This window comes from Lytechinus variegatus, chromosome 3 (assembly GCF_018143015.1).
Source record: "Lytechinus variegatus isolate NC3 chromosome 3, Lvar_3.0, whole genome shotgun sequence".
NCBI classification, from domain to species: domain Eukaryota; kingdom Metazoa; phylum Echinodermata; class Echinoidea; order Temnopleuroida; family Toxopneustidae; genus Lytechinus; species Lytechinus variegatus.
This window is the reverse complement of record NC_054742.1, coordinates 53,055,258-53,072,693: the sequence shown is the minus strand read 5'-3', so window position 1 is coordinate 53,072,693 and position 17,436 is coordinate 53,055,258. Positions and strand designations below refer to the sequence as shown.

At 35.0% G+C, this 17,436-nt stretch overlaps 1 protein-coding gene across 1 annotated transcript in view; it reads left to right on the top strand.

The window, feature by feature from the left end:
* LOC121411350 (protogenin B-like) overlaps positions 1-16,118 on the top strand; it is a 98,629-nt gene extending 82,511 nt beyond the window's left edge. The window contains exons 12-19 of the mRNA XM_041604024.1: positions 425-520; positions 2,465-2,636; positions 3,203-3,330; positions 4,516-4,692; positions 5,398-5,535; positions 6,071-6,185; positions 7,189-7,354; positions 7,676-16,118. Coding sequence (XP_041459958.1) covers positions 425-520; positions 2,465-2,636; positions 3,203-3,330; positions 4,516-4,692; positions 5,398-5,535; positions 6,071-6,185; positions 7,189-7,354; positions 7,676-8,329 — 1,646 coding nt within the window. The 3' untranslated portion in view covers positions 8,330-16,118. The remainder of the gene's footprint in view (positions 1-424; positions 521-2,464; positions 2,637-3,202; positions 3,331-4,515; positions 4,693-5,397; positions 5,536-6,070; positions 6,186-7,188; positions 7,355-7,675) is intronic.
* The last annotated feature ends 1,318 nt before the right edge of the window (positions 16,119-17,436 follow it).

Here is a 17,436-nt window from a genome sequence, read left to right as displayed (position 1 = left end):
AAAATAATGGGTCAGCTATCAAATTCTTTCTATGATATTGAGGAAGAATGCTCATTGAAAAATGCTCCTCTGCAAAGAATTAATTGTCAGATGGCTATTTATTTGAAAATGAAAGAAATAATAGTTGAATTGTTTTGGCAGACGGTCTAGGCTGACAATTAAAAGGTAGAGTGTAGTCCTATACATGCTTTCCTGTGTGCAGTGTATTTCACCTCGTAATACAAGTGATGACAATGACCCTTGGTTCATAAAAAAGATTGTAAGAAATTACATGATTGTATCCCCTTACTGATTAAAATTAAGTAAAAGAACTTCAAGAATATTATTAATGAAAGCAAGTACTGCACGACACATTGTGTTCATTAAATGTGGTGTGACTTATTTTCAGTAATATCAATATAAAAATTGTTCCCTTATTGTGTAGAACGACAGACAGCATACAATCTTGTGATGCAAGGATGGAACGAGTGTGGAGATGGTCATGTGACTGCTCTTGCATTTCAGATGCCACGTATTGATCGTAAGTAACTGTCCTATTTTATTGTCTCGCCCACCAGAGGTGAAGGCGAGACTTAGGGATCCAAATGTCGTCCGTCGTCTGTCGTCCGTCCGTCACAAACCTGTAATGACACATAACTCCACAACCATAAGTCGTCTTTCAACCAAACTTGGATGGTAGATGGACTTGGGGGACCTGCATGTTATGCTGCAGTCGGAGGTCACATGATGAGGTCAAAGGTCATTTTCAGGTCAACGTTAAAGTTTACATGCAAGACTCTCTTATGACACCTAACTCCGCAACCGTAAGTCGCTTTTCAACCAAACTTGGATGGTAGATGGACTTGGGGGACCTGCATGTTATGCTGCAGTCGGAGGTCACATGGTAAGGTCAAAGGTCATTTTGAGGTCAATGTTAACGTTTACGTGCAAGGCTCTTATGACAAGTGTTATTACATCCCAGTCATTTCACAACGAAGTTTCGATATAATTCTCTTGCGTGCCCTCGCAAATCACGATATTTCTGGTTATTTTCATAAGTGGGCGAGACACAAAATTGCTTTTGCCTTGTTTTTATTATACGCCTGTCCTAGACGGGACGTATTATGGTATCACGCTCGGTGTCAGTCCGTTAACTTTTCCTTGTAAACAATTTAACTTAAGCTCATATTATTTGGTGTGTATGATACCAGCATGGATCCCAGGTATTCTAGTGATTTTAAGGTCAAAAGATCAAAGTTCAAGGTCACAGTGTCATGTTTCCATCTTACCCATCCTCAGTCCTTGTAAACGCAAAAACTTCAGTTTAACTTAACCTAGACTCATATAATTTGGTGTGTATGATACTAGCATAGATCCCAGGAATTCTATTGAAAGGTGAAGTCACCACCTTCCACTTTTCTTGCTTGACCAATGACTCCATTTCCCATGTTACAAATACGCCCGCCTGTTAGCGACACTCTTGTTTTGTAATAAATTTCTCTCAACATTTTGGAAGATGTATCAGCACTCAAATAATTCTTAAATATCATACAAAGTTAATTTTGCTCCTTTAGGATTAAAGTCCTTTCAGAATTTAAGGAGTTGAAGATCAAAACAAAATTGCCTGATATGATATATATGATTGTATGATAAGATACGAGGCCTGTACCAGAATGAATTGTATTTAAACAAGTCTATCAAGATGTCAAATCCCATTACCTTATGCCCCCTTCTGAATAGATATGAATCAAGTTACATTTGAAAAAAAAACACCTTTGTTTATTTGCAATTCTTTCTGAAGTAACACTGCCTTTATAGTATTTTTTTTTATAATCTTCTCAACAAATAAGCCATGATTGGCTTGAAGTGAAAAAAAAAAAGACATTGACCTGGCAGGATATACCACATAAGGGAATCAGAAAGTGCACCTACTGTTAAGATCACTTCATATATATTCTGAATTTACTGTATATTTTGCAAATTTCAAACATTTGGTATTACTAAAAATAATTGCATGTCGAAGATTGTTTGTGTTTCGTTCTTTGTACTTTTTTATGTACTTTATTTGGTTTTCTCTTGTATTTTTACTCATCCTACCCTTTGCATGTCATGGTCTCATTCACAAATGCCATACTAACACATGACTTATTTTCTTGGTAAATGGTTGTGATTTTTTTTTACCTGATTGCTAAGAAAGTGTGAATGCTTGTAAGCAAGCAACCAGAGGACTGATGTTTTAAGGTCCTCTCTGAGGGACCTGGTATTGAGGATTAATGCCATACCAAAGGGCACTAGTGCAGCAAGAGGGCATTGAACCCAGGTCACTGGAATCAGAAACCCCACTCTCATGTACTCTGTTTATTGTTTCTCATTTTATTTTACTCTGTTGCTCTAACTCAATACAAAGCTAACTTGATATTTAAGCAAGTAATTTGCTTCTCTTTAAACTAAATTTAAAAAAAAATCTTTCTTGATGTATTATTAGCTTCAGGCAATCGATTCTTCATGCTTCCGCCGTACGATATCAGAGCTCAATCTACTTCAAGGGCTATCTATCTACAGTGGCAACCTCCACGGACATCCATTGTTATCTCCTATTACTCTGTCTTTGCTGAGCCATCCAAGAATAGCCGTGCTAAAATAACCGAGACGTTCAGGTGAGTGTTCCCTCTCCCCCCCCATCTTATGCTAATTCAAAACCGTTTGTTCCAGAGAAACTCATCAGACACTATCTCGTACCTGAATGACAGCTCTCTACTGGATGAATAAAGCACTTTGATTTGGATAGCTAAATTCAGGTTTTTGTTTTGAGGTATTGTGTCACTTTGTACCATTTGGGACTATTTTGGTTGTTTATGTTCACATGATAATAAAAAGGGAACATTGTTTGCAAGAGTGCAATAATCAGTATGCACAAGATGCTTCTCAAGTCTGGCAAACAGGCATTAAATTTGTTTTCCATTCATAATTAAGTTTTTAAATTATTTATTTGAACATTTTAAGTGTATAGATATATCTTTGTTGAGTTCCTTTATTGAAATTCATGGATGGAAGTCAATATGATTTAGTACATAATTGAGTTATTGAATGAAAAAGGTATATAGTCAACTATTTTAATGTTCACCTTGACTTCTTTCTATTCCTGTTCTATTCCTATTTTTTATTTTGAATTTGGCTTCATTCTAATTATGCTGTCCCTCTCTTTCACTTTACACCACTAAAGTCCGTCATGCTCTATAGAGTTAAAGAATTTGGAACCATACACAGAGTACAAAGTGATGGTGAAAGCCCATGGGACTAGTTTGGAAAGTGATTACAGTCCTCCTATATACAAGAGAACAAAGGAAGATGGTAAGTTGGTAAAACGTTCAAGTTTAGGTCCCACAATGCATGGTCTGTCCAATTAGACCAAAAAATAGACCCAATGGTCAAGAAAAGAATGTTGGTCGCAGCTTGGTATTATGCTGTCTTATTTTAATTTGGCCTCACACAACCTAGGTATATTCTCAGTGTGTCTACAACCAGAGCCCTGTAACACAAAAGTTAGCGATCAGTCGCTGAATGAATTGCCTTTCAGGACCATTGTTGCTTGCGCATTTTGCTCAGCAGACTGACTAGGATTCAGAATTGTTGTTTCAAATAAGCGATTAATTGCTAACCTTTGTGTTACGGAGCCCTGGTGTTGTTTCACAAAGATTTAAGAGTGACTAAAAGATCCCACTTAATTCTGGTATATGATACATCCGCACAGTGGTCAGATAATACACAGAGGACATGCACCACTATTCATCAGTGAGGTCACACGTTAGATTCCTTGTGCACTTTGCATGATACTAAGTCTCACTTAACTCGTGAAACGACCCCAATTGGCTCAATCATCATTTTGGAATGACCACCGAGTATAGACGATGCAGGAGCTTCTCAATCTACGCTTCCCACACATACACACAGATATCCAGAGCTCTGAATGGTTGTAAAAGGATAACAATATAATTCTAGGCGTAATACCATCCTTTTAACTTATCTACCATTTCGTCTGGAGTTGGACAGTTCCCACAATGCATTCTGAGACCACAAAGTCTGACCAGACAAAAGGGTAATGGTCCAAATTACTAATAGATGAAATATGGAAAACTAGGTTGTCAATTAGACCCCCCCCCCCCCTGAAAAGAAAAAAAGGTTATCAAGCACATTTGGAAATGAGACTTAGTGGTGATTAGACCAAATAGTAATTAGACCACTAAAGCGTAGCAACAAAACAAAGAAAGGGGGAAGAAAACCCTGTCCTGACTAGCATTAATCTTTGCACTGGAATAACCTTTATATTTTGCTACTTGCAATGTGATTTGTAATCTTTGATTTGAAAAGTAGAAATGAAAACTCATAAAATTTGTGAAGAATTGAATGCCTGTTATCTGCGTTGTTTGGGTGATGAATATCAAATATCACATTTGCAAATCTGTTCTTCATAGTTCAAGATTAAAGTGACAGCCATTCAGATGACTGATTGAAATCCTTATTTCTCGTTTCGTTCAGTCCCATCTGCACCTACTGATGTAAGCATCATCACACCTGTTGAATCACCTGGAGCTGTATTGGTAGAATGGCAACCTCCAAGCTATCCCAATGGTATCATCACTGCCTACCGTGTCACCTACCAATCCTTAAATACATCACATCTCCAGCCAGATAATGCTACCATAGTAACAAATGGTGGGTGTGGTCACCTCTTTGGCAGGTCTCGTAAAACCAGTTTATCTTGCTGAACCTCCTCAAAGTGAAGAGTGATGAAGGAGAGTCAGGATGTGTACTCCCTATGTGTAAAGCTTACTAAGATTCAGTAAGCTTTGTGATATTTAGCTATTTCTAAATCTATCTGAATTTGGATAGGTGATGCCCAAACATTGATTTGAGTTGATCAAGGGATGAATGGTCTAAAAGGTGTGAAGTGTTGGGTCTTCCATACATTTTTTTCTACTTTTGAAGTTTGTATGATAATTAACCGTTTGTAACCAACTTGACTTGGCGGTACACCGCAGTAACTTCAGTATTCATGTAGGTAAGAACACATTAGAAAACCAGACGGACCAGATGTTTATAATAGTTGGTAAGTTTTATTATGCTGATCAACTTTGTGGCCTGTGTCCATGTCACTTGAATGGTAGATACCCAGGGGTGACTGTAAAGGAGTATTGAAAGAAGGTTGTCTTCTAGGATGTTCAAATAGATGAAAGGTCAACAGGTATAGGTTACCTGTGACATTCTTTTTTGCATGTGCAAAGCGGGGGGGGGGGGGGCATGGAAGCAGCTCTAAGTGCATGTTTTGTTCATTATTTGAAATACTAGGTGGGGGATTTTGAAGTCTTATGTGGATCAAATATCTCTCAATTTTCTGTTTATTTTTGTATCTTTTTGTAGGTACTTCTCTGCAGGCCCGATTCAACAATCTTAAATACGGGCATCATTATGCTTTCACGGTAGAGGCATTTACCAGTGTAGGAAAAGGTCCAAGATCATCAAGAATAATGTATATTGTGAGGGTTCAGGAGCTCCCAAGTAAGTTCAATGCCTTCTTATTCAATTGGTTAATTATAATGAAAAGATTGATAAGAAACCATCTTACATGTCAAGTTGTGTGGAGAAAAAAAATGGTTGCAAGGCTCATATTCACACTTGATTCAAGCATGCTCCTCACTTCATTCTCTTTATATAAAATATTGCAAATTCAGCTATCCATACTTAATTTTCCAAGTAACAAGTACCCCCATCTGAATGCAGTTGTATTTATTTGGTTTATTGAAGTTTAAATACCCATACTTTTGCTGGAGACATGTTCTCAGGTTGTCCATCTGTTTGGCTATCCTGGTTTTGTTCTTGCAATAACTGGAGAACTGTAACACAGATCAATTCTAGACTAAAGTCATGTATGCCTGTAAGAGAGTGGTGATGATCTGATTGACTTTTGGGGGTCATGACATGAAAATATCAGACTGTGCCATGTCTGAAGAAGCCTTAAGACAAAGTGGCAATCAACATCTCGGGGACACTATTTTTCTGTCTTCTAACCAATACTCCATTTCTTCTCCTGCAGATAAAACCCCATACCCAGATATTGTGAATGATCTAGAGAAGGGCATTGTAGCTGGGATTGTGCTTGCTACAGTCTGTATTATGATCTGTACACTACTGCTCATCTTCAGACACAGGTAAAGTCTAATGTGTTTGACTACATTCTCACTTCTTAGTCATTAGTACCTTGCACTACTTAAATCTTATGTAACACTTCTGTCTTTTTGATTTGATTTGAGTTACAGTGCCTCCTGTTTACCTGCACCTGGATACTTGCAATTGTATGTAGCTGAAAAAGAAACTTAACAGAAAATTTTATTTCATTTATGATATGGAATGCTGTGTCGCTCCGGAATGTCTCCCATATACTTTTAACATGTGACTCAGGCTGATCAAATTCATGATAGGCAAGATATGGTGTGAATAAATCTCTGATGTATTAAAAGACCAATAGCATACTTGATATGCTCAGCAAGCAACATTATACAAATAGCGAATAGGCATGAGTGCGATGGTGCGAGATTTCGCACGAGGTGATAGAAAGATGCTCTATTCAACGAGGCATTAGCCAAGTTGGATAGAGCGTCTCTTTCCTTCACCGAATGCAAAATCTTGCACCATTGCACGAATAAGAATATTCGCTATTTGTGTTGTACAACGCCTCAAAATTTAGCGAAAATATGAAAAATATTTTCCCTGCGGTAATCTATAAAAAGGGAGCAAAAAAAAAAGAAAGCAAAATTCCACAAGCACACATGACCTTGGGCAGCATTGCGCATTAAGCCAGCAGGCTTATACGCGTTTTGCACCCTTATTTTACTGAGCACAATGAATTAAATCATATTGTGACGTCACCTCCTAAAGCCATGCAACGGTACATTTTGGATGGCCTCCTATTTGCTCGTGTACAACAAGCTAAGTAGGCGTTGTACAATATATATTATACATTCTCCTGAAGACGACAAGAACACACTTTTTGAATCGTTGAGTTTGGATGGTCCTTGTCAGGACCAAGAATTGCCCATGAAAGATACTTGGTGTACTGTGAAACCCATTACATTCTTTTTCTTCTTCACCATGGAATCCTTCAGAAGTTACAGCATTATATTTTATTGAAGTTTACATTCAATTACCTTGCAGGAAGGATTGCACCTGTCACAACAAGTTCTGTGTAACCAAACAAGAAGAAAGACAAGAGGCCCCAGGTATAGAGTTGGTAGGAGAAACAAGAACCGTAGAAACACAGCTCTACCCTCCACTCACACAATCGGCAGTCTTGCAACACCAGCTCTGCAATGGTCAAGAAGTAAGTCTTGCAAGATTCTTATGATTTTCTTTTTACGTGATCTTTTTTTACAATCTGATTTGGTCTTTGTTATTTTCTTTGATTTTGTTGTTTGCATATGTATAAATTTGGTTTATTTTTTATTTATGTATCATTTTTTTGGGGGGATGGGGGATGATAGATAACGAAATCTGTTGTGACTATGGGTTTTTGTGTGGTTGCTTTTAAGAAACAAAATTTTTTATATTTTTTCACTTTCATTTCTGTTCCAATATAGCCTATTTTTTCATGGTACTTTGAATCCAAGCACTTACTTTTTTTTCAATATTCATTTTGTGACAGGACCCCAAAAGTGTAGAGCCATTATTACATGATTACATTCTGACCAAGCCTCTCTCTGGCTACCTCAACGGAACCACAACCACCATCACAAACACCGCCACTACAATGATAATACCACCTCATAACCAGCAACAGCATCATCAGGAATCCAGTCTACCTCATCTGGCGAGCACAAGCCATCAGGAATCCCCTCCTCAATGCTCTTCTCGGACCTTCGCTCCTCATTCTGGAGCCATGACGACAGGAAGCAGAAGCAACAGCCAGCAAGACATAGCCACGGCTTTAGAGACAGCCACCCACCTCTGTCTGGTCCATTCAGACCCAGCATCTACCTCAGCAGTAGACCATTCACACATAGCACTGCTACAAGAAGAAGAAGAAGAACAAAACCTCCCCGATGGCTCGGGCACTGATTCGCCACCGCGCCCGGCCTCATACCGGGGCACAAACAGTGATAGTGGGATGGATGGGGACATAGACTGGGATATTGGTGATGATCTGGATGATGAGGGATCAAACACCAGGCATCCTGTTGATCCCAGTACCTCTTACCTCAGCAGAAAAATGAGTTACCACAGCGATCGAGAAGGCGCTAATCCAGACTTCAACCCCAAGGCACTCTACCTCTGTAGTGGGGACGTCAGCTACGCGTAAAGTCATCATACCAACTGGCAGGAAAAAAACCCAAAACAATCATGAATGATTTCTTTTTTATCAGGGCGTAGAGTAAATGTTATCTTGTGACACTGTTTGTGAATGTTTCTACTCTGCTGTCAACTCTACCTGTGTGTTCTTCTGAGGCAGACGCATGATGAACATCTAACGATATCAAACACCCATGCATTGTTTACTGTCATAGAGTATTGTCGTTCTTTCCTGAAAATGTGAAGGGGTCACGTCGACTAGGAGGCATCTTTACACCTGTATGACGGAGGATATGTGTCAATGCTGTTTTAATGAACTTTAAAACAGTTATCAACATCCTCTACAGGGAACAGGTTATGGAAAAGGAGTTTGAGACATGGAGGTGTTCCTAAAGAGAGAGTGGGTGGAGAATGTTTTGCAGAATTTTATACCTCAAGCTGACTTGAATGGACAACCAATGAACCACTATGCTTCCATGGGAAGGTTTGTTCACATTGCCCACATTTCATCACTTGATGATGATGTTATTTTTGTATTCAAACATGCTGATTGTTTTAAATCATTATACTTACAATGTAATGAGATATTATATTCATGCCTTTGCTTTGACAGAGAAGAAGGTATAAATCCTCTGCCATGTCAATTTGTCAAAGATATTTGACTATTAAAAATGAAGAAGAAAAAGTACACTGGGTTCTACAAGGAAATATTAAGTATTTCTTGTTGGAGCAACCGACTGAACAAATATTACATTTGTTAGTTTTTTTAAATATAAAACATAAAGAAAGCATCAATGATATTGATAATAAGATTGATATTAATAGTAGTAAAGTAAATGATAACACTGATATAAATGGTAAATACCATATCTTTTTATAGCCCCTAGGAGATTATAAGCAAATGTTTCTTTGCACTTTGGACTTTGGCTACAACTTTGACTTATTAAGGCATTCAAGGGAAAAATTTGTTAGGTACCAATTGCTTCACTATTGTTGATTGCAGCGGAATGTGGATAAATTCCTTACAGATGGAAATGAATGTTGTGGAGTTTGAATAAAATTCACGACCCTTCAAGAACCCCCACAACGCTTCCACAAAATATGCATGCATTTCCTGATATTCATATTTTATATGTATTTGTTTATGTCAGTGATAACTGGCATTTCTTTCATGGAATTTCTTGTGGAAAGTCTATGTCAAGATAAGTGTAAAAAAAAAAATGCAATTTTGGAATAGTTGTTTCAGGACCTCACGGGACATAACCTTATCTACCTGTTGAGAGGGAATCTAACCTTTGATGTGTTCTCACATATCATTATTAAGGGTCTGCTTGGCTTTGGCGTCTCAGTTCTCATCCATTATTGGGCATGATCTAATGTTTTAAATATATTTACCTCTTTCTAATAACAATACAAGGAGAAAATGAAATAAAGAAGTTTATTACAGTTTGGAGTTCTAGAATATATGAAGTATAGATCCTTTCTACCTCTTTTACAGAAACAGAGAGATATCCACCAAATGACATTGCCTTTCTATTGCATCAGGATTTATTTTATTCTTGTCTTTGTATTCATTAATCAGTGTTTGAGCAGGAAAAACTGCAGTGAGGATTTAAGGAATAATTCAAACCAATATCATCCTATTCTATTGAAGAAAACAAATGATTGTGAATTTGTAATCATTTTTTTTTCTTGAAACTTTCAGGAAGAGATCTATGGTAGGGCAGAACTAAAAATTATAGAAAATGTTTGAGAGTGTTTTTTGGGGAAAAGTAATGTCAAACTATTGGTTTTCATACAGATCATACTACTTAGTTGGATTAATCCTAATTTTGTTGTCCTTTTATTTGCTTTTATACTCCCCCCCAATCTAGTCTCATTTCTGATTCCATTTCAATCTGTCAAATAATAAGAATTCAATATAACCTACTGATATTTTCTGCTACCTCTAAAGCCCATTGTCCATAAATGATTAAGGTAATTTCTGATTAAAATTTATTAGATCATATCCTGAGAGAAGGAGATGGTAAACAATACTAATTGAACATCGTTTGTTAAATCACTATTACCCAATCTAGATGTTATGTTCATTTGTGTATTAATGCAAGTGTGATGTAAGGATGTATTTGTAGTTCTTTGTATAGATAATGAATACCCGTTTCACATCACAATATACGTTTTTAGGATGTTTTATGGAATCAAATGGAAAAAAACTACCTCAAACTTTAGATATAAGAAAATATTGAATTCACAAGACAATTCCTCTTATTACATCAAATAAATGTGAATAGACATTGTGGATTCACTATTTCGATTACCATGTTATTCAATGAAAAGCACTTAGGATTTTTCTTTTTTGTTGAATGATATATGATAGCTGGATGTAAACTATATGGTATATTTGGTCAGGTACACACATGTATAGCTCAGTGTCATGGCATATTGTTCACTTGAAATTTTCTTCAGAATAATTTAAGCTAAGCTTCTAATAGAATAATTAAGCTCTTAGTATAAAGGATTGTGGATTTAATTATGGGTAGAGGACTCTTCATCATTGTGGTGGGTAATTTGGAGGTCGATTTGTAGACAGGATAATTGAAAATACATTAATTCTTTTGAAATGGTCTTGAAAATATGTAAGCGTACATGTAATTTTTCAGTAGCTTTTGATTACAGTGTACATGTCTTGCAGTCGCCATATAATAGAAATTAGTGTTAGAACTGATTGCTGCAATTGACACCTTTAGAGTTATTTGATAATCAAGAGTAGATTGATTATGATATTTTATGTTTGTAGAAATATAAACAACATATTGAATACTTTTTCGATTGCGGCCATATACATGTATTGAAAACTAAAATTTGAATTATTGCTGCAATGGAAACCTTTGTAGTCATATGATAATCTAGATAATTTTCCATAGTTTTATTATAAACTCAACTCAGGCATATTTTTTCTGTAAGTTTTTGTTGTTGGCAGTTGTTAGAAATTTAAAAAAAAATAATCGTCATCATTGATCTACCTCTTATGTTTTGGGGGAATCAAGAACAAACAAAAAATGTGAGATACCGACAGAGGAATGTGTTCACATTGTGAATGGGGCTTAATGTATATACGTATATGCTTATGTACACATGCACACAGATTAGTTTATGTTACTTGCAACAAATTCAGGAAAAGCAAAAAAAGCAACGTGTTTTTGTGTCAAATATAGACTGCTATTTATTAATCTATATAAATGTTCGTTTGGCTATAGGGTGATGTTTCAAAAAAAGAAAAAAAAACTTGAGCAAATGTTTTTGACTTTGCGTACATGTATATTTATGAGTTTTCAGGTCGTCATTTGCTAGATCTTTATTCAAAAGAAAGAAATAATGAAGAAATGTGTGATAGGGGGATAGGTATGGTAGAGAGAGAGAGGGGGAGATGAAGGGGGTTCAGAAAATTTATAGTAAACGTAATAGTAGATAGTGATTCATTATTTCACATTGCACAGATTGTAAATAGCCTTTATGTGTTTGTGATTCAGGGATGAATACGTTGAAAAAAAAATTAATAATTTACCATTTCTCAGAGATTTTCCACATTAACAGTTCAGGTTAAAAGTTTATTGAAGTGATTTAGTTTCTTGATTTCATAAACAATAAAAAATGACTTATAGTTATTTCAGTATATTCTCTTTTCATTCTATTTTCTTTCAATTTCCAAGAGAAAAAAAGGTTCTTTGTCACTGGAAAATAAAATGCACATTAACTATCAAGCTCAAATTTGATTTGCAAGTGATCTTAAAAATAAAGGATCATTCAAAATAGACTCTTATGGATATGGATATAAAAAAAGTAACAGTATTGTGTTGTCCAGCATTATACTCTGGAAATTATTGCTGCGTTTGTGTTATTATCTGTATAGAGTATATGTTGTAGATCTTATTTGTGAAGCCTTTGTGATTTAGAAAGTAAATTTTATCACTGATATGCTGTGCAAAATGTTTGATATTCAACCATATTTTCTTTTGAATGGGGAATCGGTATGGCAATCAAATAGAAGCGTAATAAATATGATCAACTTAATCCTAGAATATATAAATTCTATCTTTCAATTACAATTCAAGTAGAAGTTTTCACTTTAACTACTATCATGTAAAGTTAGTATCCTATCTTTTGAAAGGTCATTGATATGTGTTCATGTATAAATATTTAGAGAGAAATACACAAACAGTGAGAGGGAGAGAGAGAGAAAGGTGGAATGGATGTATGAGAGTGAGAGGAGATATGAATTGCTGTATCAGTTATTGTCCAGTCCTTGTGTTAAAATTGACTCTTATGTCATATGCCATGAATTTCATTGTACCATATTAAAACACAAATTTTCTTTTGTTCGAATGAATGCTTAAATTACTTTGGCTTCATTGTAATTTGCCCCTTTTAATTTTCTTTTTTTTTCCCCCAATTGTTTATTGTCGTTGATGCGATCAACATCAAATTATTGTTTTGATATCAAAATATGTGTATGATGTTTTGAGTGTAAGGGGTATGGATTTTGGTATGCATCTGAGTGCTCTAATACTGATGTGTTGTTAAAAATATGAAATATTTATATCAATGGTCCTTAGGATAGTTGCATCAGTTGCATCATATTGTGATATATATTCACTTGTCATGTATCCACACATTATATGAATATGTGATAATTTGGTTCATTTGAAGGCGGAGTCTGACTTCATTGTAGTTTTCTCCATGTAGTTTCCCAATTTTTTTCATAAGAATTAATGAAGTTTGAAGATATGTTGTGTAACATAGAGTCACTCACTCTCCAGCCGCCATTCTTATGTTGTTTTTCTTATTATTTTCAAAGCTTAGATGGCTTGTAGACAATTTTTATCAAAAGAGGAAAGAGAAAAATGATATGTCCATGATTTTGTTTACCTTTATTTTGCTTGTAATACATATGCTGCATGTTTTTGTTTTTTTTATTGTGGAAAAAAGTGGTAAATAGTGCTGCAACTAATCATGTTGAGTCCCTTGTGAATTGGTTTTTACTCTGTTGAATGAGAATAATGTAAAATGATATATTCATCTTTAATATGTTAATATTAAAAAGATGGATGGTGGTTTTATTGTAAAATACACAATGATAAGGTTAATTTGATGATGGTGTACCCATTTGATTTGTTCTTTTTCTTCAAGATATTTTTTATTGATTTTATTCAAATATATGCTGCATGAATGATGAATTAGAAGTAATGAATTCTGTAGAATTTTAGAAACTTAATGATCATATTTAAAAAAAGAACTAAAAAAATGCATATTTTTAAAGAATTGTAAGTTCACTATCACTTAAGTCTTAACAAAATTCCAATTCTTATATGAACGCAATATGTTGGAGTTTTTTTTTATAAGATAAAATGAACTGTAATTTATTGCCAGAAGGGCTTGATGTTACCCAAATGTAACATTTAAATTGTCATTTGTAGTCCTTGTGCCAAGCAATTGTTGTGTGTTTTCTGAAATGTGTTTGCCTCATGAACATAACTCATGTAAAAGATATCTGTCAAATTCATTCGGAAGTTGTGTCTCTGCTTGTGAATCAGGGATATTTCTTGAAGAAAGCCAAAGGAAGTAAAAAAAAAGGACGTTCATGCTTCTGACATATTTTGTATATAGATTATATATATTTTCAATTGGTTTTCATGTTTTTCATTTGTATTGCTATGTTTTTCCCGTCTGGGGGTGGTTTAACCGTCCCAGCTGAGAGTAGGTTACTTCAGGGTTGATATTTTATTTTCATTGTATGTTTATTCTATCCACATCGAGAGTGAGATTTTTAATATATCACTTCTAAAGTGATGGTCCCCAACAATGCGTTATATGAATGTGTTTTCAACATTGTACACTTCTATATGAAAATTCCCACTCATGATTAAATCTGAATGGAAAGCAAGTAATAAATTGCAAAATATTATTACCATACTGAAAACACCTCATTTGCTACTGTCAAATGTTGTAAACATTACTGACAACCATCCTTTAGGGTTAGCATCTCTGCATACTTGTAAAAAGTTTTTCTTTACCAGTGATTATAGGATAATGGAATATAAAATTGTAATAAAAAGTGTCATGTGTGTTTAAATCTTGATAAGATTGAGTAATTAGAATAACAAATTGATTGGCTTTGAAACATACTTAATGAGGAAGTTGTGTAAACTTCTTATAATTTGTTAACATTTACTCATGAAATTTTAAATTTATTTAAATCAGTGATTGTAATATAAGTCTATATTACATAGTCCCCAGGTTGGTACCACTCAAGTTATCTCCTATTCTTTAGAGAAAAGAAGTTCAACATGTATTCATTAAGCTCTGTGATTCTGGTATAAGCCACATTGACTCATCTATCTAATACAAAAATTGAAGAAAAAAAAAAAGAAATATGCTGCAGTTTTGCTGTCAGAAGTCATTGCTTATCAATCACCTTCCAAGAATTGGTTTAAGGGAATATGTTAAACTTATCTATTGAATAGTTATTACTATTTCATGAAATTACATTAGTGATAATTTCTGTTATCAGGTAGATTTTATGGTTGCGATTTGTAATTCAGAAGGTTTATTATTTCATGGAGATGTATCTCTTTGGTTATTCTGAAGGTTCACATAATATGTGCTATCAGTATTCCAAAGGTATGTTAATCCATGGTTAATCCAATACTTTGTTATTCCAAAAATGAAACAAGGTTTGCTATCCTAAAAGTTTTCTGGTCTGAAAATGGAGTAAGGATAGGTTCACGTTGTTCATTAGGTATCTTTTTACGAAAGAACCATTTTTCATTTTCAGATTGAGTTACCTATGGATTTGGATGTATCTAATACACATTCACATTCATGCAGCCTTTCTGATACTGAGCATGCTCAGAGTCTTAATTTTCTGGCCAAGAACAATTGGATGCATATTACCAACCAATGCAAAAGCCATGCACAACACAAAGTGATATAATGAAACTTTCTGCCAAACTGCTAAATCATCATATATTTAATTTTGAAAATGAATTGATAAGCAACATCCGTTTTCAGTCATTGAACACTGTTTCATTGATGGTTAAATATAGAAATGTATTCAAAATGAGAAGTTCCCATTCATGTAGGTCTGTCATGCCTTGCATTATAATAATGTTAAAGTACACAGCATTTTCATAGTTTTACATGAGGGTGTTTCCAAAGATTTAAGTATGACTGCACTTAATGCGAACACGTACATGATATGAAACATGCATACTTATTGATTAATACACAGTAGTGCGCATCCTCTTGGCACGATCTGACCAATACGGTCATGCCTTTTATAACACTAGCAACTAGGCATACAAGTGCGAAGTGCGACTCTAAGTCATACTTAAATCTTTGTGAAACACCCCCATGATCTTTTAAGATGCTGACCCAATTGTTTGATATAGATGAGCCCAGAAGTTAAGCATTCATATATTCACAATACCACATTAAAAGCTTAGACGCCATCTGTGTAATTTGACTGCATCACGATGGGCCATTCACACGGCCTCTTATTTGCCTGGCTATATATTACCTCACACATATCTACCAAAATCTCAATGTGTACAATGGGGACAGTATTTTGATATACATGCTGCTGGTGGTAACAATGCTGATGATGTTGATGATGATGTTATTGTTTGATGATGATGATGATGCTGCCGGCTACGGTGGATATTGTATATTTTTTGCACAAAAGGAAATAGAAAGGAGACCTCCCAACCTCATTTTCCTTATTTTAATGTGGACTAATAAAAAGGAACACTATAAATACGAGTACCTCATTTTGTTTTGCCTATTATCTTGCCTCGTTTTATCTTATATTGACTACAAGCCCGATCTTACAAAGACTCACACTTGATCCAATCAACCACAACTATGCAAAGCAAGCAACACCAACATCTAAAATGCATGTCTGTTCGATCAAAAAGTCATCTAGAATGTTTTTTTTTTCATTCATCATTTTCTTGATAATTCAGTATGCTTGTCTTTGTTGACAAACGGATATTGTGCAAATTTCCTGCATTCAAAATTATGACGTTGATGGATTTCCATATGGGTGATATTGATCGGATCAATCACAGCTCTTTGTAAGATGGAACATTGGTCTGCAACCATTTCTACTGCCCATTTTCATTAATATACCGGTAAATGTTTGATCTAATTGCTGCATGGTTTATTTACCATTTCCTCTAATTCAAATTTAAGATATTCCAATTATGTCTTCTATTCACTTGGTCCAACACAACTTAGACTATATGGTTAGATCAATTGGTTATCAACTGAATTTTCATTTGACAAAGTAAAAAAAAAAGACAGTGGAAATCATGCACTATCAGGGCATTAGAATAAGGGCCTTTTCACACTTGAATCATTGTAATAATGATTGCAATTTGTCTTTAGAATCATCAAACCATTCACACAGAAAATTTGTACTGTAATTTGAGTGAAACTTTACTGGAATTTACCTCCTGATTAGAATTTGAATTTGCGATAGTGATTAGCGTTCGTGATTCACATGTGCTAAAATTTGTCATGAGCCGTATTTTTCACTGGAATCATCTTTCAAATTACATATCTTTTTACCGTGTGAAAGGGCAGTACATGAGAGTTAGACCAAGTGCAGAGTAGGCCAAATGGGATTAGCCCATGCGGCATTGGACTATTTTTAAGGGGAAGTTCACCCTGACGTTTAATGTAAAAAAAAACAGAAAAATTAAAAATATTGGTGAAGGTTTGAGGAAAATCCTTCAGAGTTATAACGTTATTAGAATTTAGATTTGTGACATCATATGCGAGCAGTTTCGCATGCTTTTAAAAAATTAACTTTATTTCACACCTGCTCCTGAAACATTTTTCTAATTTCTTTTTTCGTCATCATGAACCAATGAATAGAAATTGGAATTTATTGCTCTGATTTCTCAATCTTTGAATTTTGAGGGGATGTTCCTCAAACTTTTGTCAATATTTATTTTTGTCATTTTTCTGCTACTTTTACAACTTTTCATCAGGGTGAGCTATCCCTTTAATAAGCAGGAAGTAGACTGCTTGTTGAACAAGGAACCATGAACCTTA